The sequence below is a fragment of the Trichoplusia ni genome, chromosome 10, assembly GCF_003590095.1.
Source record: "Trichoplusia ni isolate ovarian cell line Hi5 chromosome 10, tn1, whole genome shotgun sequence".
Classification (NCBI taxonomy): Eukaryota; Metazoa; Arthropoda; class Insecta; order Lepidoptera; family Noctuidae; genus Trichoplusia; species Trichoplusia ni.
The window spans coordinates 11,660,836-11,684,997 of record NC_039487.1 but is presented as its reverse complement, the minus strand read 5'-3'; the positions used below and the strand labels follow the sequence as shown (position 1 = coordinate 11,684,997).

The 24,162-nt window shown below is 35.4% G+C and overlaps 3 protein-coding genes across 4 annotated transcripts in view; 1 reads left to right on the top strand and 2 right to left on the bottom strand.

Moving 5' to 3' along the window:
* The window catches only part of LOC113498030 (sodium-dependent neutral amino acid transporter B(0)AT3-like), a 423,880-nt gene that overhangs the window by 280,238 nt on the left and 119,480 nt on the right, over positions 1-24,162 (bottom strand). The window lies entirely within an intron of this gene.
* LOC113498035 (xylose isomerase-like) lies at positions 27-4,354 on the top strand. 2 transcript variants are annotated; one of them, XM_026877920.1, is made up of 9 exons: positions 27-208; positions 530-618; positions 943-1,089; positions 1,369-1,648; positions 1,841-2,281; positions 2,594-2,687; positions 3,045-3,209; positions 3,474-3,559; positions 3,793-4,354. In XM_026877920.1, the coding sequence occupies exons 1-9, from the start codon at positions 42-44 to the stop codon at positions 3,884-3,886; spliced, it is 1,563 nt and encodes a 520-aa protein (XP_026733721.1). In that variant the 5' UTR covers positions 27-41; the 3' UTR covers positions 3,887-4,354. The 2 variants fall into 2 exon arrangements, with proteins under 2 accessions (XP_026733721.1, XP_026733722.1); XM_026877921.1 differs by having other exon boundaries at positions 156-271.
* Positions 4,230-22,667, bottom strand: LOC113498033 (uridine-cytidine kinase-like 1; the record flags this gene model as incomplete). The annotated part of the gene is given in 11 exon segments (XM_026877917.1): positions 4,230-8,214; positions 8,646-8,843; positions 9,293-9,438; positions 9,867-10,026; positions 10,394-10,483; positions 10,709-10,895; positions 12,253-12,389; positions 12,742-12,912; positions 13,250-13,356; positions 13,710-13,889; positions 22,543-22,667. Coding segments are annotated over 11 exon segments (1,618 nt in total), but the record flags the coding sequence as incomplete, so codon positions are not given.

Sequence of the window (24,162 nt, the reverse complement as noted above, 5' to 3'; positions counted from 1 at the left end):
ACAAAATTTTTAAAAATACTCTAAAACAATTACTTTTAAAGATGTATTGTCACTGTCATTCACCTAGTTCTACGCATATCATTCACCGACATATTGCATTACACGTTATATCGCATCACCTACAAACAACATGTATTGCTGAACAAAAGCGGAGCCTCGTTAGCAGACAAAGGATATCGCACATCACGCCCGGGTGCGCCCATTCACGGTACGTTATATAAGAGGAGGCGATGGACGACTGTCGTGTTTATTGTGAACAGCTGGCATAAAGGTTAGTGGACTTATACATGGTCTGCAAAGGATAAAAGTTTGGACAAATTAACAGATAATTTATTTAATACGACTAGTGGTCTCTGTGGTCTTCTATCTAGAATACATTTTACAAATTTTATATGAAATTACTGAACTTTTTATAATGAGAGTTCACAATTAAGAGATCCTTTCCTCCATAATTTTAATATTGCTCATCATCATCGTCTAATATCAGGAAAACAGGTGCCTATCATATAATTCGTGTTTTTATTTATAGTTATAGTAACATGGCGACATATACCCAGCCAACTGCGAAGAGACAGAAAGTGAGAGAACCAAGAAGCGATAATGTTGACTATTTTCAAGGCAAGTTCCCATAATCCTTTATCACATCACATATAGCGTATTCCAAGCACCTAGTAAGATCTAGGCAATAACTTCAGCCTAGATTCTATTAGGCTATATCCTTCACTATTCCTAGGGTATAAGTAAAACGCCTTGCAGTCTTGCAGTATTTTATCGTCAAAATAAAATAACACATCTGATCTACACATCTATTTGAACAACAATTACATCTCTTAAGTATTATTATTTCTAGTTTTGCTGAAAATTGCTCAAAACGACTCTACATTGATCAGAAATTTGCGAAAATATCATCGTTTTTATGGTACGTTATACGGTACTTTTCAGGTATAGATAAGATAGAATACAACAATATGGCGTCGCCGTCAGAGACAACGAGCTACAGATACTACAACAGTTCGGAGCGCGTTCACTCGCGACCGATGGAGGACTGGCTCAAATACAGCGTCTCATTTACTGACTTTCGGAACTATGGTACTTACGATAATTCATTAGTATTTTTTATCAATTACTAGCAGTGGCCTGCGACTCCGCCCGTGAGGGATATCACTGTACAGCGATAGCTGGTTTTTTTAAGTTGAACAAAAATAAACCCTATGTTACTCCTAATCCCTCCAAGAACATGTGTGCAGAGTTTCATAACAATCGGTTCAGTAATTTTCGCGTGATAGCGTAACAAACAAACTTACATTCACATTTATAATATTAGTGGGGACTGGGGATGCTTACTATTAACATAATACATTCTGCTAGGTTCAGACCCCTGCGGCCGCCCCCTCCACTCCCGCTCCTGGGATGATGGTACAGACTCCATGGACAACCACAAACGACACCTCAAAGTTCTCTTCGAGCTCTGCGCGAAACTAGGAGTCAAATACTGGACCGCCTTCGATACGGACCTGATACCCTGGAGTGAAAGTTGGGAGGAGAACAAGACGCATTGGGATGATGTGGTGGAGTACATCCAGGAGTTGGCGTCAAGGTACCACGTGAAGCTGTTGTGGATAGCGCCAGATCTCCATACACATCCCAGGTACATATAAAAGATGAGCTATCTTCATTTGTGAGTCATTTCATTGTCATATTGAAATATGTAAGCATTTTCTTGTGCTGAAAAAATAAATAAACTACCGAGTCTGAGTGTTTTCCCAATAGATTAGGAGTAAAAAAATAAAATTTTGTAGAAGGATTACAATCAATGGCGTAACGAACTCGTTCTTTTCAGATATGCGTCAGGTGCCTTCACAAGTAACGACGCAACAACGTTCATACAAGCGGCGACACAAATAAAGAAGTGTCTCGAGGTCTCACAGCGCTTGAATGCCGAATGTTTCCTTATCTGGCCGTACAGGGAAGGTTACCACACCCTCTTCCAAACCGATGTTGCCAGAGAAATAAAGTTATTCGCCAAATTATTAAAACTCACAGCTGAATACAAAGAAAGACTTAATTACAGGTGTCAAATGTTGATCATGCCGTATTACAGTTTCTACCATAGTAGTAGATTTTCAGGAGGCTGGCAACACCGACAATGGCGGGAAAGTGATTTGATTCACAAGTACATGTGGGATGTTACCAGTTGTTTGTATTTGTTGAAGAATTATAACTTGGATCGGTATTATAAGGTAGCGGTGACGCCTGGACATCATATGTATATTGCTAATGTGTAAGTAGCTCAAACATTTAGTAATAAATTATTTAAGTTAGCTTAATAGTAAAACAGAAAATATTTAAGTAATACAAGGACACATTCCAGACTTACCCCTAACAAAATTTTCTGTGTCCTCCTATCATTTTCTTTACTGATTATTTTTGTTGCGGCGCCTATACAAAACTACTCGGTATATAAAGATGCTCATCGTCTGTCAAGTATCCTCGTCTTAAGACTTTGACCCTCTAACAGCGCAACATAGAGGTCATACTTCTTATGTGTCTCAAAGAAATATAGGTTTTCTTAAAATGAGTCTAATTTTTCCAGATACAACATGTTAGGTGGCGTGACCGTGTCCAGCGAGTGGGATCACTATGACAGCCGAACTCTGACGCTCATGATGAAATGTATTGTAGACCAGGTCAGATATTTTACAACGATATTTATTTTGTCTTAACCTCAAACATTCAAGGAAAACAAACAAAGGGACATTTACATGTAAAATATAACTGATAACTGTATAGATCGACAGATGCTTAATGATTTCACATATTATGGAGACAAAGAAATTTCAAAAACTTAGAATTTTTCTATGATCTAAAACGCGTTAGAATATACAACTCAACCATTTAGATACACAGTTTGCCATACAAAACTGATGCAAATCTACAATTAATCACATGTACACATTTTTTTAAAGGACCGTAGTAAACAAAACTTAACCTAATATTAAACGTCTACCCTGATCAGATCAAAATGTAGCTATTTTATGTTCCAGGGTACAGCGCCGCCTGGCGGTATAAACCTGAAGCTGTGTCCGCGCCGCGACAGCGACCTGCGGGACCTCACCACTATGTACGTCAAGTATATCGACGCTCTGGCGAAGGCCCTGAGGTTAGCCTGCACTGTCATCGCCGAGCAAATCATTTCAAAACATTTGCAGGTAAGATAGTTAGATGCCAGCGGCTCCTCCCGCTACGAATCAAACAAACGAACAATCGGTGTAAAAACTTCCCTATGTGTTAGTCCAGGTTATAAAATATCTGTATACCAAATTTCGACTAAATCCGTTCAGCGGTTTTTGCATGAAAGAATAACAAACATCCATCCATACTTACAGTTTACCGTTTATAATATTCGTAGGATTAGACGGTTAGATATAATTATTTATTTTCTATTTATAACATATGTATTCCATTATTTCCAGCAACGTTACTCTACCTACTACAGCGGTTTTGGGTCGCGGCTTGTTGGCAGCGATATTTCTATGGAGGAATGTGAAGAATATTACAAGTAAGAATTAACTCAGTTTACCCGAAGTGCCGAGGCCTGCTATCAAATTTTAAGTAGATTTAGCTGTAGAAAGACTCTGCTCTAAGTCATTTAGTGCGTGGTCTAGCTTCCAAAAGTCTTCAATAAGTGGTAGGCCTGCTATCAAATCTTAATACTATAGAATCTAATCCTAAATTAGCATTTACATGATATATGAGATATTTACCTGATAATAAGAGATATTTACCTTACAGAAAGAACCATCCTCACGGCGAGGTCACGTCATCGAAGTTCGAACACTTGGACGTTGTTTTCCAGAGACACTTGGATGCTTGCGACCATATATGAGGACTTTTCAACAAAACGTTATTATAAAGAAGTTATTTATTGATTAAAGTATTTCTCCTCATAATTTTTCTTTGTTTTTGCCTGGAGATAGTGTGAAAAATGGAAGAACTTGATCAGTTATAAGCAACAGTATTCTTAATGTCATTGACAATCTGTTTTGTCATAGATTTGATATTTTTAAATGATGCAATGGTTTACACACGCATATTTACCAATGCGTCAGCTCATGATTTAGGACTCCGGTTGGGTCCGAAACTGTCGGACACTCCATCATTTTCATGATTAATTATTATTGCAATCAATTGTATTGGGGTAGTGTTACCAATTAATAAAACAAATCATATTGTATTTAATCTTTTTTAATTCATTATTCGCATCGTATTTCAGATTACTTTCATTTTTTTTTGTATTTTTCACATAATATTCACAGCGACTTACATTTATACAATAGCTAGATACAAATTATGTATATATTGTACACAAGGATTGTGCAATGGAGTAAATTATGTGAACAATATTATTGAGATATAATTCAAACTTTTTGAACGTTAACAACTTCAAACAACAAAGTTTTGCAAGATAGAGTTCCTAAGTATTTTACGTGTTATCGATATCAATTGTCAGAAGTAAAATAATTGAATATCCATAAATTAATTGTAAGGGTTTATTCAAGTGATGAAGTAATTTTTTCCTCTTGCAAAATACATTATACAAATTCGTTTAAGCATTTCATAATGGTGCGGAAGAGTGGCACAGACTTGACATGGCTCTCATACTCCGAAAAAGTTGACAATTTAATATTCTATTACGTAAATAATAAAGTTGAAAATTGTATTATATTTAATTAGTTGTTATTGTTGTTAACGTTCAAAAAGCTGATTCAGCTTTCAAGCATGTCATAACATTTTGTTTTATCACTTGTTTGTAAATTCGAGTCGTATGTTAACAGAAGCATGTAGCGACTGCATATAAACTTCCAAATTAATCGATAAAACAACTTTCACAACTACAAAATAATCGAGACAAATCGATCAGACCACTCGATTCTACACAGGCATTACAACCGATTACTTACGTAGAAACATAAATAGTAACAACGTTGCCAGCTTTAAAAATTAAGCACATACATTAAGTGTAAACTTAAATCTAAATTAACTTAAAATTATTTACAGTAAACGAATACTGTCAAATAAATATTACAATTACGCTAAATAATATCATGATTGATCTTTCCGAAGCGAGGTTCCTATTTTCAAATAAAATGCCAATTCGACTAATATATACATATAAAAAAGTTTTACATAAATATGAAATCACCGCGAATTTCCTAATACTGAAACAGAAATGGCAGTATATAAAACAGGAATGATGAGACAAAAAGTGTCTTCTGGAACTATTATATTAACAGTTTTTAGATTATGCTATATTAAAAACCCTCGATCTAAAATGACAGCAAAAATACTCTGTAATTTGTACAAATAACAAAAAAAGAAACATCATTTACAAGCACCATTTTTAGGGCAAAACGTGTTAAGAATAGTCTGTTGCAATAATGAACCTTAACTTCATTATTTTAGGATTTATTATGCTTTGATCTTGTTATTAAGTACATCCGAGTTTGTTAGTAAAACAATAAATTCTTTAAAAAAGGACGCTAAAATGTGCGCGGCTTGTATAATCTAATCAAACGTGGTATATTTCGTATAAATTGAAAGCATTACGAAACCACCCAAACAATTTATCGAAGAATTATATCGACGATAAGCAATAGCAATATAAATTAAAAGCAAGTTATATTAACATAAAGGTATTTGTTAGATTTCAAATGTTTTTGTTGAATCTTGGCAACACCATGAGAAGAAAATGACATTCATTTATTACAATTCCATTTCTGATAGCCTACATGTGGTGAACATTCATAACACAGTATTTATAGTTCGTGTATCGATCTCTCGGTTTGACATGTGAAGTGTGAGCAGGATAGCGCGATGGGGAAATGTCGTTATACAGCATGTTTTAATTTAAATCTAACAAATACCGTTTTAATTCGATATCGATACCAGTCTAGATGTCAGCCGATACGACAAGTCGCTATGGAAGTACGTTTCATTTTACATTCACTATTTATTTACGCTTTTGGGTGCACGGGATTTACAAAGCATATTTAAAAAAAAATCGTTGCAAAACGGAAAAAATAAGTATCTATGTATGTAGTTATATTATTATGGTTAGTAAATCTTTGTTTATCGGTCACCAGTGACCGACGCAAGTGGCGCTATGGAGTAATTTTCTTATTCATCGCTTTCGTCCTGTTAATTTCATGGCGCTCAAACATAGAAAAAAAAAGTATAAGTCGGTTACTAGTGACCAATGCGTGTCGTTTAAGTTTAAGATAGTTCATTGGTCTCTAGAGACTTGTATAACTACAAAAAATACAGGGTATTTCCATTAAAAAATCCCGTACATATCCAAAAACGTAAATCCAGCCATCAATTCGTTCCTACAAATATCTATCAGTTCGATCTAGGAACTATTCTTTGGTTTCGCGTTATTTTGTGACTTAGCTTGCTCAAGCTTTGACTTAGTAGAGCTTCAGCACTGGGATGGTTAAAATAAATATTAAATATTACACCTTAATATTTTAACGAAGGTATTCAGTTCCGTTTTATTTTAATATTTAAAAGCTCACTAATCTTTTTAATATAGGTTTAGATATTATTTTTAATCTTTACGACTGTTGTTTATCAAGAAAGCCTTTCGTACAAGTGACAATTTCTTTAATCTCGAATGTTTACCCATTTATTTAATTGACGAAAGCTGTCGTCGGTTATCAAAGACTTGTATTGACTGATGGCCATAGGACGGTCAATATGTTTGGATATTTTAAAGTTTAAACTACTTGGAGATCTACGCGACTCATATAACTGCGGACTAGATAACGATACAACCTAAAACACATCCACAGCATTTAGTTCTAAGTATAGTATTACAAAGCAACAAGCAATCATTTTATTTGTGTTAAACGCATGCGTGTTATTCTAAACATTTCTAACAGTGTGTAAATTCATAGTGCATTATAAGGTTAAGGCGCGTTTATTGCGGTTTATATAGGACTGGTAAACAGTATAAAATGATCGGTTTAAATACTTTTTATTAGTACTTAATCATTGGTGCTTAGTAAAAAACCATCTTATCAATTTGAAAAAGCGTTTTTTTACACTGTTTTTATTATTTTATGCTGAATATTCTACACATCGATATACCCGAGTTCCTTAAAACCATAGCGACTACTTCCATAGCAAGATGTCAAACTTAGATTTAATTATATAAATATACATTTATGATTATTAAATAAATACACGGGGACAGTCCATATTTTTCGCCTATAATACACAGATTAGAAAGCAATTGCAGTGATTTACAAGAACATGAAGGAACAAATTTTAGAACAGCCTTTAAGAAAAAAAAATGCTCTTCAAAAACTAGTTTGAGTAAAAGATATTTCTTGAATACTGAACAAAAATTGTTCAGTATGAAAAACAGGCTATGCTTCAATTAGGAAAAATCGATTCTCAGATTATTTAAAATTTAAAATAATTACGTGATATTTGTTTACTTTTTCTGCTGCTATATTTGTAGTTGATCACTCCATTTGCTCACTACTCTATGTCATCACTATCTTTTTGTGTCTAATTTTATCATTTTTCTTTGCGTATCATGTACACGACATTCTTATAAATACGTCTGAGAAGCATTTACACTTGAGATGTCAATCGCCTTACTTTCTATTAACTTTCCATACAGTACAGTAAGCAACGAAAGTTGCGTACTAAATTTAGTACATAATGTAGGCAGGTTCGAGACAAGCTTTCGTTACCGACCGTACGTCTTATTTTATTCAGTATAGGTTTGTAGGAGTCAAGGTGGTAATAAATAATTTTAAAACTTAACATGATAAAGAAATAATGAAATCTATCATGAAAAGCGTATAGAGACAATGCAAAGCATTTTTAACTTTATCTGAATACCATTACAATTCATTTTCGAATTAATGACAAAAAAAAAACAATATCACGATTAAAAATCTCCACAATTTCTTCTGTACCAGACTCCTACAAACCAAATACCGACACATTACCTCTAGAACCTTCTAGAATATTCCAGAGCGACGATTAACGATCGCAGTCTACACACAAGCGTTCCCCGCGGCCTCACTCGTCGTCCGTGGGTTCCGTACCGAAGTAGCGGTCGCCGAAGTTACCGATGCCCGGTAACACGTAGAACTTCTCGTTGATCTCCGGGTCTAACGCTGATGTCACGATTTTTACCTGGAAAGGTAATCATTATTGTATTTGAGGTGTATTAAATGGACACATTTACTTAGGGAGTGGTGAAAGGTGGGCGATACAAGGAGCTGTCTATGTAAATGTATGTCTATTTAAAAGAATGTAAAAGTTCAAAAAGTTCTAATTTAAATAAATGTTTTTTTTTATAACTTACAGAATTTAATTGAAAGCCTCTCAGCTTTCGTTCTGTAGCAATAAGGCTACATGATATGAGTAATTAAAAACTTTTACATAAAACTCGAAATTTTAAATGCTGTTGTCGCAACCATCAATTTCAGTGCCGTCTCACCACTAACTAACTCCCACTACGTCTAAGATGTTGTTAAAGATATAAAACAGGCGATTTCCTTCATAAATGACTGACATCCATCTTTTCATAATATATTTGCTTGTATATCTGCCCGTATCCATACCTGCGGGAAGGCATAGGCGATGGAGTGCACTCCGATCTCGGCCATGAGCAGGCTGACGAGGCTGATGTTCTGTTCGGGCACGTCGTGGTCCAGCAGCACGCGGATGGCCATGATGGCGGCCGCGCCCGTCGCCACCGTCGCGTCCATCAGGATCACGCGGTAGTCCTTTATGTCTTTTGGGAGGCGGAGGTAGTACAGCTGGGGAAGATAAAACAATTAGTTATTGTACTTGAAAGTTTCAAAGGTTTGTTCTAGATGGATAGGGGTATGAACTTTAGTAGATTTGTTCCCTTGTAGATAGATTTTTGACTTGACCTTGCGTTGATCTAGTTTTTTGGAAGTACCAACAAAGACCTATTTTGAGTCTCATAAAAAAATCAGGTAAATATCAACTATACTGTTTGATGTGATAGCTAAAGCCTGTTTTTAAATAAGCTCCGACGGCTGTTAATTATCAAATTATGATTGCGCAACAATTGGAATTGCTCCTTATCTATTACGATAAACAATATAGTCTATTTTAGATCACACTGCTGGGCAAAGGCCTCCCCCTATCCTTTCCAAATCAAACAATGAATTTAATTACAGTAATGTATTACACCAAGTTATCCTCTTATTCGAAAGGAGTGTATCTATGCGTTCCTTACCTCAGGCTCATCAGTCTGTTGGTTGGTCTGTATGAGTATTTTGCCGATGCGGATGTCCTTACAGATGTCGCACACGGCTTGCTCCATGGTCTCACCGGCGCGGAGGATAGACACGCCGCAGATCTTCTCCACGTCGCATTTACGACCTTATGGAGGATATTATAAGGTTAAATGTTGAATTAATAGAGTATTTACAATTAAGTATGGCCAGGTTGGCCAGCTTAGGTATTTTGTGTATTAAGTTCGGCCGTCGAGATACAGACCCAGATCTTACTTTTTTACGATTATATCTTTTCCTGCCAATCAGTGTAGTTTTTAACTAGAGAAAGAAAGAGATTGAAATGGTGAACGTCGATGTAGTAGCCCTTCTGGTAAATGTTAAAGTGCAACTACGTACTGTTAGACGTGGTTCAGATTCAAAGAGTTTAGACTATGAGCGTTTACCTAGGTTGGTATTGGTTGCCCGATTGCACTTGAACGACACTACCAATACAACACCTACATAACCTAAACCCGTTTTGGGTCCAAGAAGTCTATCTGTATCCTATCGTTTTGAATATTAGACAATATTTACCTTTATAGGAGAACCCCTGCGGCGTATCGACGACGTGGTCGGAGTAGGGCAGCAGCGAGAGCGCGAACTCGATGACGAGCCGCATCAGACGCTTCGAGTAGAACACGAACTCGTCGCGCGGAGTGTCCTTGTTGCGGATGAACGTGTGGAGACCTTGCACCTGTGTAAGTACGTGTTAATGTTAAATGAGATTTATATGTTTGTGAACCCCTCGTGAGACAAGGAGTAAATTCTTTACTGCAAGAGTCGAGTTTAAAAGAAGAAAGGAAAATAAAAATAATGCATGTACGACAAAAGTACATATGGCGGTGCTTCAACTGTTAGTGTTTTATAATGTGTGATAGAACTTTAGTAAGCCGATGAGAAAAGTCGCAAAGTAATTTATTTATTCATCGAAAGCTTTAGCCCAAATACATCAAAAATGATATTCTTAGATTACTGTTTCAGGCTACAACATTATTTAAGATCCCTGCCCCTCTAACTAGGACAACCTGTATCGCGTAGACGCATTTAATCTTAAAACTTACCTGTGGAGTTTCTTTGAGGACAAACAGTGAATCGGGTACTGGTTGGCCGATGTGCGCGATGGCAAGCTTCTCACGTACTTTGAAACCACGCTAGAATCAAAAGCAAACTCAATTGATTGAAAAAAATCATTTAACATACATTCATAAAAACTGTTTCAAAATCGTTACTGGAAAATGAACCTTACAATATCTGTCTACAAGTCACAAAATTACTTAAATCTTTCTCACCAATCCTCAATCTTTAATTATCAAATAATTCCAAACAAAAACCAACTCTAAGCCTTCAGCAATAAATCACAAAATTCCGGAACTCACCAACTGCAACTGCTTATGAACATGCTGCACTATAAGATGTATAGCGACTTTGTTCTCTCCGCCGCGCGGCACTATGATGTCGGCGTGTGCCATGCAGGGCGCGATGTAGCTCTGGTACGCGGGCTTCACGTGGCTCATGTACTGCTTCAAGACTCCTTCTAGGTCACGGCCGCGTTGGACTATGTCTCTGTGGATGGGTAAAAATGGATAAGAAATGGCAACACCAAAAAAAAAGGGTATGGGAAAGACTACAAGTGAAGAGGTATGTGTGTAGGAAATTTATAATAATGCAAAAATTAAACCTGCCAAGTGTGTGTTAGACTCGGGACACACAGAATTCCGTACAAAGGCTAAGGAAAACAAATCGGTTGTATGATAAATATATGGCACCCGTTTCCACAAATAAACTTGTCAAAAGAAATACATCATCTTGAATTTACTGTGCATTTTCCCCTATGGATATGGAAGCCTAAATCGGTAAAGCTAATGCTTGCTTGACTATTTATTTGAAGCTATTAAAACTTAAGATTTCAATAATGAATGACACAATTCAATTCATATTTCGAGAATTTTTCCGGTTCACATCGGTTGTAAAGTTTTTTGAAGTACAGGATAGGAGAAGTGTAAAACAGATGCAATGACAGAGTAGTTTTTTTAAGAGTCAGTAAAATAATCGCTTTCTTTTAGCTCAATAATCAAATTGGTTTTAAAACGAATTGATTCGCATGAACATCTAGCCTTATCTCTTTTAACAAGATGTACGAGAACAAGAAGATGTAGACATAGTTCTAAAGAGATCTATTAATACATGAAATGTTACAAAGGAAAATCCTATTAACCCAGTTTACTTTTAGATTTCAGCGGAAACAACCAATCTAAATGTATAACAATAAAATAACAATAGGAATCGAATAGCTAACTAAAACCTTGGTGCAGTTATAAAATGATGTGTTTTACGACACCTGCCCCCATAAACCATGTTCAAAATGTTCGCGAGCCCTGGCGCTCTGCCAAAATGGCCGTCATTCGTTATAAGAGGAAGTACGTAATGAGTGCATGGAATAGTTAAATGTTGAAGTGGTCTCTGTGCGGAATTGTGGGATAATATAATAATATGTAATGTATTCTAGTTGTCTGTCCGGTCTTTTGGCTGGTTGACATGGCTTGGCAAATAGATCGGACGGATTAGATTTCACTCAGTCTATGTTCATTGAAATACAACATTTTATTAAAATGCAGTTACAGTTATCTGAATTTCACAACCCAGTTTACAGACCTGTGTATTATTTTCCCTTTTTCCCAATTACGTTGTTATTGGCTTCCAGACAAACCAAATGCAGCATTTATAAGAAGCGACTCCCTATCTGGCGCCTCAACTCAATTACTTCGGCAACACGATTCCCCTTAGTCTGGGTGTCAGAATTTAGCGACATTCGAAGCGCAAAATATTATAAGTTTAGTATTAGGAAATGTTTCCGCTTTTCTTAATAGATATTAAGAGCCAAGTTCTATAAAGTTTATCTTAAGCCAGTATTTGTGTTTACCTTCTTAGTCTCCTCGCGAGGCGTATGTCTGCGTCGGTGTCGACAAACACTTTCATGTCTAGCATTTTGTTAACCTCCATGTTGTAGAAGGCGAGGATACCCTCGAATATAATGACGTTTGCACCGTACATAGTTTTCTGTGAACAATTAGAGAATATAGATTATGAATATGTTTATACATAGGTCTTAAACAATACACTCGGATGGCAATAAAATATTTTATTTAATTATCTGAGTAGGGTATTAGTAACGAAGGCAATAATATAATTACAAAGGTTAATTATGTTTCTTTTCTTGATTGTACAAATAAAGCAAGGTCCGCCAAGAAGAGAAGCAATTAATGATTTTTAAAGCATGAATGTCACAATTTTTGTGACGTGACCTGAACTTGGCTATGGAGACTTCCGAATTCCATTCTTCCACTGACATTAAGATTAGAATAGAATAGTCATTTATTCATACTTTCTCGTCGTGTCAACACATACTCACAGTTCTATTCTCCCTGGAATGCGTGACGTAGTTGTATATGGGGACCTCGACCTTCTTGCCTTCCCGCAGTCTCTGCAGCACTGTGATCAACAGCTCTATGTCGAACGCGTCCGGGTGATCGAAGTTGTATTCATTGCGCATCGCCGCTTGGTGCTGCTTCTCGTTAAGTACCTGGTGGGTGTACGGTAGCTTTAATGCCAAGTTCTATTCAGATTATATTTTTAAAATAATTATTTTAATCAACTTTCTACTTTTCTAAATACGCTCTACGAACGATCAGAACGCGAAGTTTAAATGGTACTTTGCTATGATAGGAAATACGATTTTCAGTACTGAATCTAGTTATCCGAATTACTTTTGGTAATAATAATTAATTGGAGCAATTTGCTGATAAAAAAGTTCCCCTTTGAGGCGTAATGTATCGTTTTTCTACCACAGCACGCGCGTAACTACAACAAAAACTACTTCAAGCAAAATTGTACAAAAAAGCTACTAATTTCCGACTCACTTTGTAGAATGAGTCCATACTGACTATGGTGACCCATGGTATGTTGAGAGATTCTATGATTTTGGCTGCGACTGTCGTCTTGCCCGACGCGCTGGCGCCGCAAATACCTTCGAATAAAGTCAACTTGTAACTACCACATGGAATATTATTGAACTTGGCTGTTGTTTTATTGTGCACACTTTTTCGACTTATCGCGCAAAATTTGTATATTACATGATTTTGGTCTTTATTTTATTTGCTTAAACGATTACTTATGATACATAACTAATTGCGTTCATCCAATTTCATAACTTCCAGAAAACGCTACAAAAATACTAGAGGTATTTTCATAACATTTCTGACATCTCTTTGCAAATCCTTTTCAGTTGACTATTTTGAAGGAGTCAGGTGTTTTGCTATTACCCTAAAACACTCCTCCTCTACCCCCCATCTATTTTACTTTTTATACTTTTCTACTCACCAATAAGAAAAGGTTCGACCTCCTGCCCCCCCGTACAGTTGTACCAGGGCGGTCTGCCGGCTGTGTATATCGTGCGTCTGTCGGCGTGCAGGATGCTCTCCGCCGTCGTGCGCTTGTTCGGCTGCGACATCGAGGTGGTGCGCACGCGACGCGCGCGAGGAGACTTCAGGATATTTGAACCTGGTGACAAAGAGAATATTTAGTCATTTAATTATTATCATTATCTTCATTAGCTAGTTTCAGTCTGCTGCTGGAGATAGGATCCTCCTACGGCATGCCACTGAGCTCGATTTTCAGTTTTCCTTCTCCAAATGCTATCCATCTTATTATTATATTCGAATAAGAAATACAGGGATGTTAAAATAAACATCTAAGTTTTTATATTTAACCTGAACGCAGCCTTCTATATGACTGATCTACCCTTAGTAGTGGCAATTACTCCACTAGATATTCAGCTTTCACTAACTTTTACAGTTCCAGGGCCACTGCGATCCAGCCAGGACAACAACAACCCAAAAAGACGCAGCAACGAACTCAAAACGAAGTGCTCTCTGATGATGTTAATAGAACCACTATCATAAGACGTTCAATCAAAACAAAACATTCTCTTATTAGCATAGTATAAAATGTAATAATTTCGCAACAGTCGCCATTATTTCGCGATACGTAATAAGTATCAATGATCATAAGTCATCGTTATGCGCTTGCGTCGTTCACTTGTTTAATTCGATGAGTGTCAGCTATTTAGATTGATGAGTTACGAGCTGGAGTTAATTGGTTCGATCATTGTTAATTTATGTGTTGTTCGGGATACCGTCACCTTTTAAAGTGATATTATTGCAGAACATCGACTTTTGTGGAAGTGTGATGGCGCGCTTCATGGTGTAGAGCGGTATCTCTCTCCCACAAATGAAATTATAGGGCATTTTATAGGTGATAATAAGGACTGATGTTATGTAAAGTTTAGATTAGAGTGGAATATGCTGTTAGTATCGGGTTCTAGAACGGCGAGATTCGTTCTGAATATCATCAATTAATTTTCATATTTACGTTTTTGAGTATTTTTGTTTTTAAAGTTTGAACGGCCAAGACATTATTTAAAATACACATGAGACATTATCTTATATTGTAAACGCTAAAGTTTTTATGTATGGATGTTTGACAGATGGATTAACACATAGGATAGTTTTTACTCCGATTTTATGTACCAGTGGAATCATTTTCGATTTCTAGACTGCGGGCAACATCTAGTATATTAAATGATTACAAAATACATACATTTTTTATCAAAATATAACTTAAGTAAATTAATTTGATAAGATGTAGATTTTAACAAGTATCCGGCACAGATAAGAATCTTAACATAATAATGTAATTAAATTTTAATTATAATCATTATGTTACAAGATTACTACTCAAACATAATTATCTCAAAATCTACGTTTTATTTGAATATGCAATTAGGAAGTTAGCGTTGTATTATTTTCCGTTTATTCCATCACGTCATGGAAAATATTACATTTATATTTAAAGCTAGTGTATTTTAAACTAGCTGTCGCTCGCGGACCTGCCCGTTACATATCCAATATGATGCCACGACCGGGAACAAAAAATAGGTATAAAAACTGCGTGTTGTTCCTGGTTATAAACTATATGTGTACTAAGTTTCGTCCAAATTGGTTCAATGGTTTTTAAGTGAAAGAGGAACAAACATACAACAAACACACAAACAAGCTTTCGCGTTCATAATATGAGTAGGATTAGTAGTACATTTGATCGCACGGGCTAAGAAAAGCCATACTACAGTAAGATTGTTAGTTAAATTAGTCGTTACAGTTGTGAGAAAAAGACGGAACTTAACGTAACATAGAGCTGCCTCTTTTTCACACCTGCATCTATATGACGAATTTTTTTATAATTTAAGGGCTTGCAGAGTTCTATAATACCACGTTAAGTGGAAGCAGCTTTTATATGAAATTATTTAGAATTTCATACTAACCTTGATATTATTAATGCGAGCATAACACTGCACCATATGTTACTAAACCATCAGATTTACACATGTACCGAACTGTCTAAATTAGTTACACGAGGCATTATTTTTTTTAAATTCAATTAAATATTTCCCAATACACTAATCTTGTAGCACTAATTTAGCGTCGGATGCAAATTGAATATTAAATTAAATCCATAAATTTTAAGAATTAAATCAAACACCGAACGCAGAACACAATTTTACATGATTAAACAAATGAATTAAAAAAAAACAATTGTTTTCTATTCAAACATTCACTTGTTACAATAATAATCTTATCACAAAATATATTGTCATCACTATGATTTTTTTATTTTATTCCAAAAATACGTTTAAAACACAATTACTTTCAAAATCAGTGTCCCAAAAGAGTCACTATTGGTTGATGGGAAGCCGAAAACTAAGTTTTTTTTCTGCCGCGAGGCCGTTTTATTGATGGTCAATGTCGTTTCGTGAATATTATCCATGAAGGTTGTATTAAATGTAATTATATGGATAACGGACGGGTAATTTCGTTGTTTTATTAGCTGAGTGACACGATATTGTGTAGGTATTAAAGTTATTTAGTAATGTTTGTGTAACTTGTATGTGACAGTTGTGAATTTTGTAGGAGTTTTGCTGGTTTGTGGATGGGTAAGTGTAGATTCACAATCAAATCTATAGCTAATTAGCTAACCAATTAAGTGGGAAGTTAAGTTGTATAATTAATTATCATGAATCGTGAATTTTATTCTGGTACCTAACGCTTGTTTGGTTTTTGTAGGGGAGGGAAAGGAATTACCTACCTTCGCTCTTATTGCAAGTGTATATTTTGAAATGAAAACGACTTTCTTAAATAATATTGATTAGTCGAAGATAATCATAATCATATTCATAAGTTTATCTTGATTTACTTTAACTTTCCAATGTGTTCCTAGTTACTCTGCCAGACCTAATCTCCCGGTTTTACCTATGTTTTTATTTCTTTATCCATTTCGAACGCAATATACCAAATCTCTCTTTACACAAAACGAAAACTCTTACTAAATAAAATAACATTTCTTAAAAAATGATAAGATATAAGTTACTTACTTGTAAATATTTATTCTCGGTATATTCGCCGATACCGATCAAATACAACTCGAGATTGTAATCGACTAAGTATAGCCAACGATTTTCCTTAAGAGACATTATGTATGTACTTGTGAATTGGAGATGTGATTGTAAGCGAAAACGAATCGCCCTGATCGAAGCTACAATAAAGTTTCAAACAGAAGGACAGTTTGTTAAATTGTTAACCAATTACTGTGACATTATTTATGTAACAAAAATCATTATTCATAGTTCCTAGTGGTTTGAATCAATCCAATCCAATCACACACCAAGTCTTTCATTCCATATTAAGAAAAAATATACCACTTTCTAAAAACGGTGAAAGAAAAAAACACACCTGAGATCTTTCAGGCTGAAGCTTGGAGTATGAAATACTTTATACCGCAGAAGATGATCAGGCACCAATACAAAGTGGTTTCATGAAGAGGAATAATTCATAATATATTGTATATACAAATATTCAGTGAAAAAAAAAACAAAATAACTATAATTAACACACACGTAGAAAAAATATTTAAGATAAATAACATAAATTAGGAGTGCATTAACAGATCTTGTAAAATAAAACCGGTCTAGCATAAATAGGTAAAAAGTTAACAAAAAATTGGTCACCCATCAAATTTTTTACTGTACTATCCGTTCCTTGGCCTCAGTGTATATTTTTATTGCTTTTTATCTTTAAAAAAAAACATGTTGCCGTATCATCACCGTATCATCACGGTTCATGACATACAGCATGGCGACAGACATAGGAACTTCAGTCATAGGATTCTATGTTTACCATTTGAGAACAATAGCCTAAAATCCTTCAATGCTAAACTGAAGATAAAAAAAACATCCGGAGCACTCAAACCATTCGTTTGTCAATTAAATAACAATATAATATCAACAGCTTATCGTCCATTCATGTTATATAATAACAAATTAATCTTCAAAACAAGAATTATATACAAAACAATCTTGATAAGGCACCTGTGATTATTATTATAAACTGATTTCATTGAGGTCTGACGGTCAGGGCTAACCAGCATGACTTGTGTGCCACTGCGATGAGTAATTTTCGTGACAAAGCGCGTTTCTTATACCAGAAATAAAAACCTTATAATCACGTAACAATCAAGTCTGCGGTTTATCAGATAACTTAAAACCAGGGCTCCAATTCTGCTATTTACAATGGCCGATAATTGAATCGTAATTGGATTAAAATTACACTATTTGTCCTAAGCATTTTTTTCAACAGAACGAATGTCTAATCGATGCGACACATCATGATGCGGCAACAGAAATACATCATCTGCGAAAATTTGAACATGGCTTGACTGTTTCTAGAGATAAAGCCTGATGAAAGACATGCAACGGAGTCTAAGTGATAGACTTTCATTGTAACGCTACGTATAGTAATAAATACAAAATTATAATTTACTCAAAATATATTAAGTGGAGTCAACAATTAATTGTAAACATCACCATTCTAATGATAATTTAATACTTTAAATATAAACAAACGGAGCGCTCTTATTGATTAACAATAACTTTGAATAATTAATTCGTTCCCGTCATCAGCTAGAGTACGGTTCATCGGCAGTATTATTATTATTGAATTAATTGTTTACTGCTCATTGTACTAGTCTTAACCTAGTTTCCTACTATTCTATGACGTCATTACAATTTACAAGATGCTTGGGATTTATACCCATTTCCTCATGTCGTAAATTCTATTAACATACATTGGATATTTTTACGTGTTTTTTTCAAGATATACTTTTTATAGAAATTTAGTCATGTTGACTTGCGACCCCGCCACGTCAGCTCATGATTAAGGAGTCCGGTTGGTTCCGAAACTAGTCGGGCGATCCCTATAAATACGCGCGAGTAGGTAAACCGTTGCATCATTAAGTTTTGTAAGTAATGTAAGAAAATGATTTGTCAGCATCACCATCGCAACTTATCTTTAAATCTACCAAGCAATTCCTTTGAAAAGATGAACTGAAATGAAAAACTTATCTGAAAACTGAAAAAGGCTTTATTGTCTCCATCTTTCTATTCAACCATGAGTAATCACATCTCAGCATCTTTTAAAACTTAAACATCAACTAATCAATAATATCCATGATTAAACTTCTCTAAAACGAATTCAGACGGGATGACGTCACGTGCTCCGTCCCTAGCTTGTAGCGTGCGAGAAAACGTGAATGAAAACATTGAACTCGAAACACGCGTTGTTTACCAAAAGGTAAAATAATATCCAACGGTCTAGCGAAACGAATTGTAATTGTTTTGAATGAAGCTATGCCTATGTTGAGGCAACGCATGGATTATCGTGTGAAGATAATAACGTTTTACGAGGTACTTATTTCAGTTATTTATTTAATTGACGGCTGTGTGTGCTGGGAGCTTTAAAAGAAAACTCTAAAGATCAAAACTTTTTTACGACATCCGAAATCGAACCTAAATTATGCGAAAATATTTAATTTAACATTGTCATTTTTGATAATGTGATTATAACAATATTGCTACATTCATAGCCTTCAGAGTGTAACACGGTAGTTTACACGAAACGATACAACACATGACGTTATGGAAATAAATATAAAATGATTCGACTTGTATAAACAAAAAATCTTTGAACTAATATATTTCAATACTAATACAACAAACTTCCAACTTAACGAGCAACGAACAGCAATATATAATCCTTCGCGCTATTATTTAAAAAAACTAAGCAATTTCATAAAAAAATATAACTACTAATCTACTAGTAATAGTGCTTCTAAAGCTAGCTGGACTTAATAGAACATCTACTATCAAACGCTAAACACAACAGTCCTACTGTTCTTCACCTCCACAGTGACAATATAGACATAATATAGGGATCATATTCTCACATCGCGTGTAAGTATACCATATAGGACACCATGTGTGGTCTAAACCATGCCCACGACGACTCTCCTTACTAACGACACCATGGATCATAATACAAACTGAATACAAACAAAATTCAGCTCTACTACTCGTAGTAAGGTTCATTATTAATTGTACTAAGAAACAATGCTTGACCTTCATCAGTTAGCCTGCATACATCTGCAATTATTTATAAACTTTAAGTTGAATGATCTACAAGAGCGTGCCTTATTATTTATCTATACTAATATATAAACCTGAAGAGTTTGTTTGTTTGTTTGTTTGAACGCGCTTATCTCAGGACTACTGGTTCAAATTGCACAATTCTTTATGTTGAATAGACTATACAGTACAATATTTTAGGCTATACACCATCACGCTGCGACTAATAGGAGCGAAGATACAATGGAAAATGTGGAAAAAACAGGGAAAATTATTCATCTTCGAGGGCTTCCGTTCAAAAATGCCTAACTTACCTATATCTTCCAACCACGCGGACGAAGTCGCGGGCAACAGCTAGTATTTGATATGTGACTGTTTCTATTGTGTGGGTAAGATCTTATCTTTGATGGTATAAAGGTGTAATCGTGTATACTTTTTGCGAAATAAGTAGCAGTACAGTTTAAAAATATTGTTAAATTAATTATCTACTTATTTTGGAAGTTTATGTGTCTGATCGGAAATATTAAGCATAATATAGATAGATAGATGAACCAATTGGATTGTCCATGAGTTTTGATTTCAGGACTTGCCGTTAAAAAGGAAGAAAACAATTCATGATTCCCTCGGAAAAACTTGTCAGATGACAAAAAATTGAAAAGGTAAATGCCACAAAAAGTGGAGCAAAGCATAATAATAATTAATCTGTATTGTTTTCAAGCCATGGTCATCATTTTCAAAAAGGGTTTTTCTTAGACTTTTCTTTCTACTAATACCACTAACATCGATTATTCGAAGAGGTCGACCACTACTTAAACAAATGTCAATCAATTTATATTACATCGCCCTATAGTTAATCCAATCAACCAGACGAGTTGCTGAGTTAGAAGGGGTGTGTTCAGGGTTATGCGTATAGAAAAGCTATAAATACTAAATGTATAGATTCGATCTCAGTGTCTACTTGTCGATCCATCGATTAAACATGAGATTTTAAACTATTCTAAACAATCAAACAATGCGTCAATTGTTTAAAAGAGGAATGTAGATTGTTTTTAATCGATTGCAAAATGGAGGTTTTAAATTATGTCGCTATCTTTAAGTTAAAAACCCTATTAAAAAGTAACACTACTTTTTGAATTAATTAACTATCTGTAAATAATGGTTTCACCCGGATAGATGTCAGGTAAAGCTGCAAAAATATTATTAATTAAGATTCTCTAATTGACCTCGGAAATGTAGCCTATGTGTTAGCCCAAGTGTTAGCCCAGGTGTCAGCCATGTATACCTGTATATCAGATTCCGTTAAAATCGCTCCAGCCGTTCGGGCATGAAGAGGTAACATACATACACATAATTTCATACTGATACACTCATACTTTCGTATTATAATATTAGTGCATGTGTGAAGAAAATAATCAACGTAAAATTAGAAAGAAAGACAATTGCTTTGTGAATTGTAACAAAATCTGAACACACGTGTCTTCCAAGATATCCAGGTCAGAAGTTCACGACTTTCGTCCGCCGCAGACTGCAGGTGAACAAATCTACGGATCTATTTGATCTAGAACGTTCTGGCTGCGAAAGAGGCAAGTGACCCCGACGTACGTCACGCAATGTGCTATATACCTAAAGGTAAAAGTCAATAAAACAGACAAAGGGAGACTTTGTAGACATGTCTTTGCAGAGGTGTTTTGAGTAAATGGTTCTAAAAATTCTGTGGTGGAATTTCTGTATTTAAAGAATATCTGTGGCAGTCATAATCAAGTCATTCGGTCCAATATTGTAGTCAAAAGTAAGTGGCAAGTAAGGCATTGGCATAAATGAAATGACATTTTTCTCACGTTTTATACATTCACTTTCTTGTCAGTTTGTTTGTCGTCCCGATAAACTAGCGGGCTGAAATTTTCGGGGTAGCTTAAGCCCGATGACAGTGCATTTTACAACTATGGACTGGTTTTGGCGCGCACAGTGGGTTTGGCGTGGGGACCTCAATCACTCGGCTATCCGTGCAGTCCAATTTAATACAAACAAACGCATTCAATTCCTCAAATGATAATAAAAACACAAGAGAACAGCTTTAAGGTTATTGCCACGAAAACGTTGAAAGAAACGATCTAAAAATAAAAGAGAATCAGCGGTGTTCCCCACGCGAGCTGTAAACGTCAAATGTGAATGGATGACCGCCAGCGGGCGATGGATGCTGAGTCACTATTAATGTAATGGAGAAGCTAAGCTCTTCCTGGTTACAAAGAGAGATACTTCTTGCATTCGAGATTAGATTTTGACGCAATTTTTTAAAGAGTTGCGATGTGTCGGTATAGGTGAAATAGTGTCTGGTAAAGTTTAAGGTGTGATTGCTAGAATAGCTCTTAGTCTATTCATTATATCTAGTCTAAATCACAGATTAACGGGGAGCAATTCCTCAACTGACCATTTACATTATATTCAGCCTTCGACATCCCACTGCTGGGCATATACCTGCGCTTTAAGGTACAGTACTCTAGTCTTGTGCCATCCTTATCTAGATTCGCCCAAAGTATTTTAAATCCTCCACATATCCTGCTGGAGATATGTACCGGTACACTCCAAAAAAAGTGTATTCCAATTGAAATTTCCTGTTATAAAGTGACTTATAGTTAGTCCTACCTGTGGAGGGTGGTCTGTAAGGCCGCACGTTCGGCACTGTGGTGGGCGAGGCGGGCGCGCGCGTCGAGTATTCATCATCATCCAGGAATACTTGCTCGCTCAGCTCCAAAGCTAGTTCTGTGTCGCTGGAAATTAGAAGAACATTATCAGGAACTATTAGAGAAAGAGGCACGGTTAGGATATGATCATTACTAGATTAGATAGAGTTCTTCTTGGCTTGGCTTAAGGATTTTTGCTGTTGTGGAACCTATTCTGTCGTCTTGCTTTAACAGAGACTCGTGACAGATCACCAGCTTTATTCACTTAATTAACAGGGATATTAGAAGCAAGACTCTTTAGTTACTCTTCTCTCAATCGGAAACTATGATCACTTTTCACGGATCATCGGTATCGTGGAAGCTTTAAGGTCAAATGACGCATTGTTCTGAAGATTTCAGTTATTTTAAAGATATTTTCCTAGAATTATAATGTAATGTAAAAAAGATATCTAAAATTTCTTATCTAGTATTAACATTACAGTGCAACACACACCGCTAGTGATTTTGAAACATATAATCATGCAGATCTGATGACGAAAATTGTTTTGAAAATATATTTGGTATTCAAGGCAGAAAATATGAACCCTAACTTTGCAAACAATGACATGTGTTTGTTCCGATGCGGAAAATCATTTGAGACGCGATTTACGAAGTGATTTTTGTTTCTAACCTCGATTTATTTCATGCTTTTCTTTATTGGATTTTCCATTGTATTTTGTTGTTGTGGAAATGTGCAAGTGACTTCACATTTGAAGAAAGGAATTTCATGCATAGGAAGGTATTATCTCAAAGAGAAATCCACAAATTCACCTCTACATGTGTCTGTGTGTCTATTTAGAAATGAATTTCTAAAGCGAGATGCGGTTACTACTAAGCCAGCTGGGTAAATATAAAAGCGCATAGATGCAAATAAAACATAGTTATAGCATTGTGTAAATACGACTAGTGTGGGGCCTACCGCCAGTTAAAGAAAAGCGAAAATTGATATAATAGAAGCGAGACAGAAAACTATACAGTGTAGAGCGACGTCTGTCTTACACAAATGAATGAAGATTGTCTTATTTTAAAAGAAGCTGGGTAGGTTTTGCCCTGCACTGTAGATTTTCGAAACATTTCGATGGAAATATAACACGATGTTATTACTACATGCTAGGTATAATATATGTATCGTTGTAACGTCTAGATAAATATATATATGTTAGAACGTAGATGTGGTTAATTACTTCGGTAATTAAGGACACTATTACGGCTTCTACAAAGTAATTAACATTACATTTTTATGTTCTAGTCGTGAAATGTATGTTTGATATTGATTTGTATTGGCCTGTATTTAAAATTGTGTCGGTACTGAACATGTTTCTACATCAGCTTCTATTTTTGTTAAACTTATTTTCTTTTTATCCTTGATATTTTAAATTTATCGGCATTTGTTATGTATGAAACTATGATATTTTATACCACATGATACTTTCATACTACGCTTACCAATATGCAAATGACTGGTCATTCAAATTGACTTAATTATATAAGCTAAAAGCAGAAGCGAAAGGATACATTTGATTCTAGTAAATGAAAATACAAG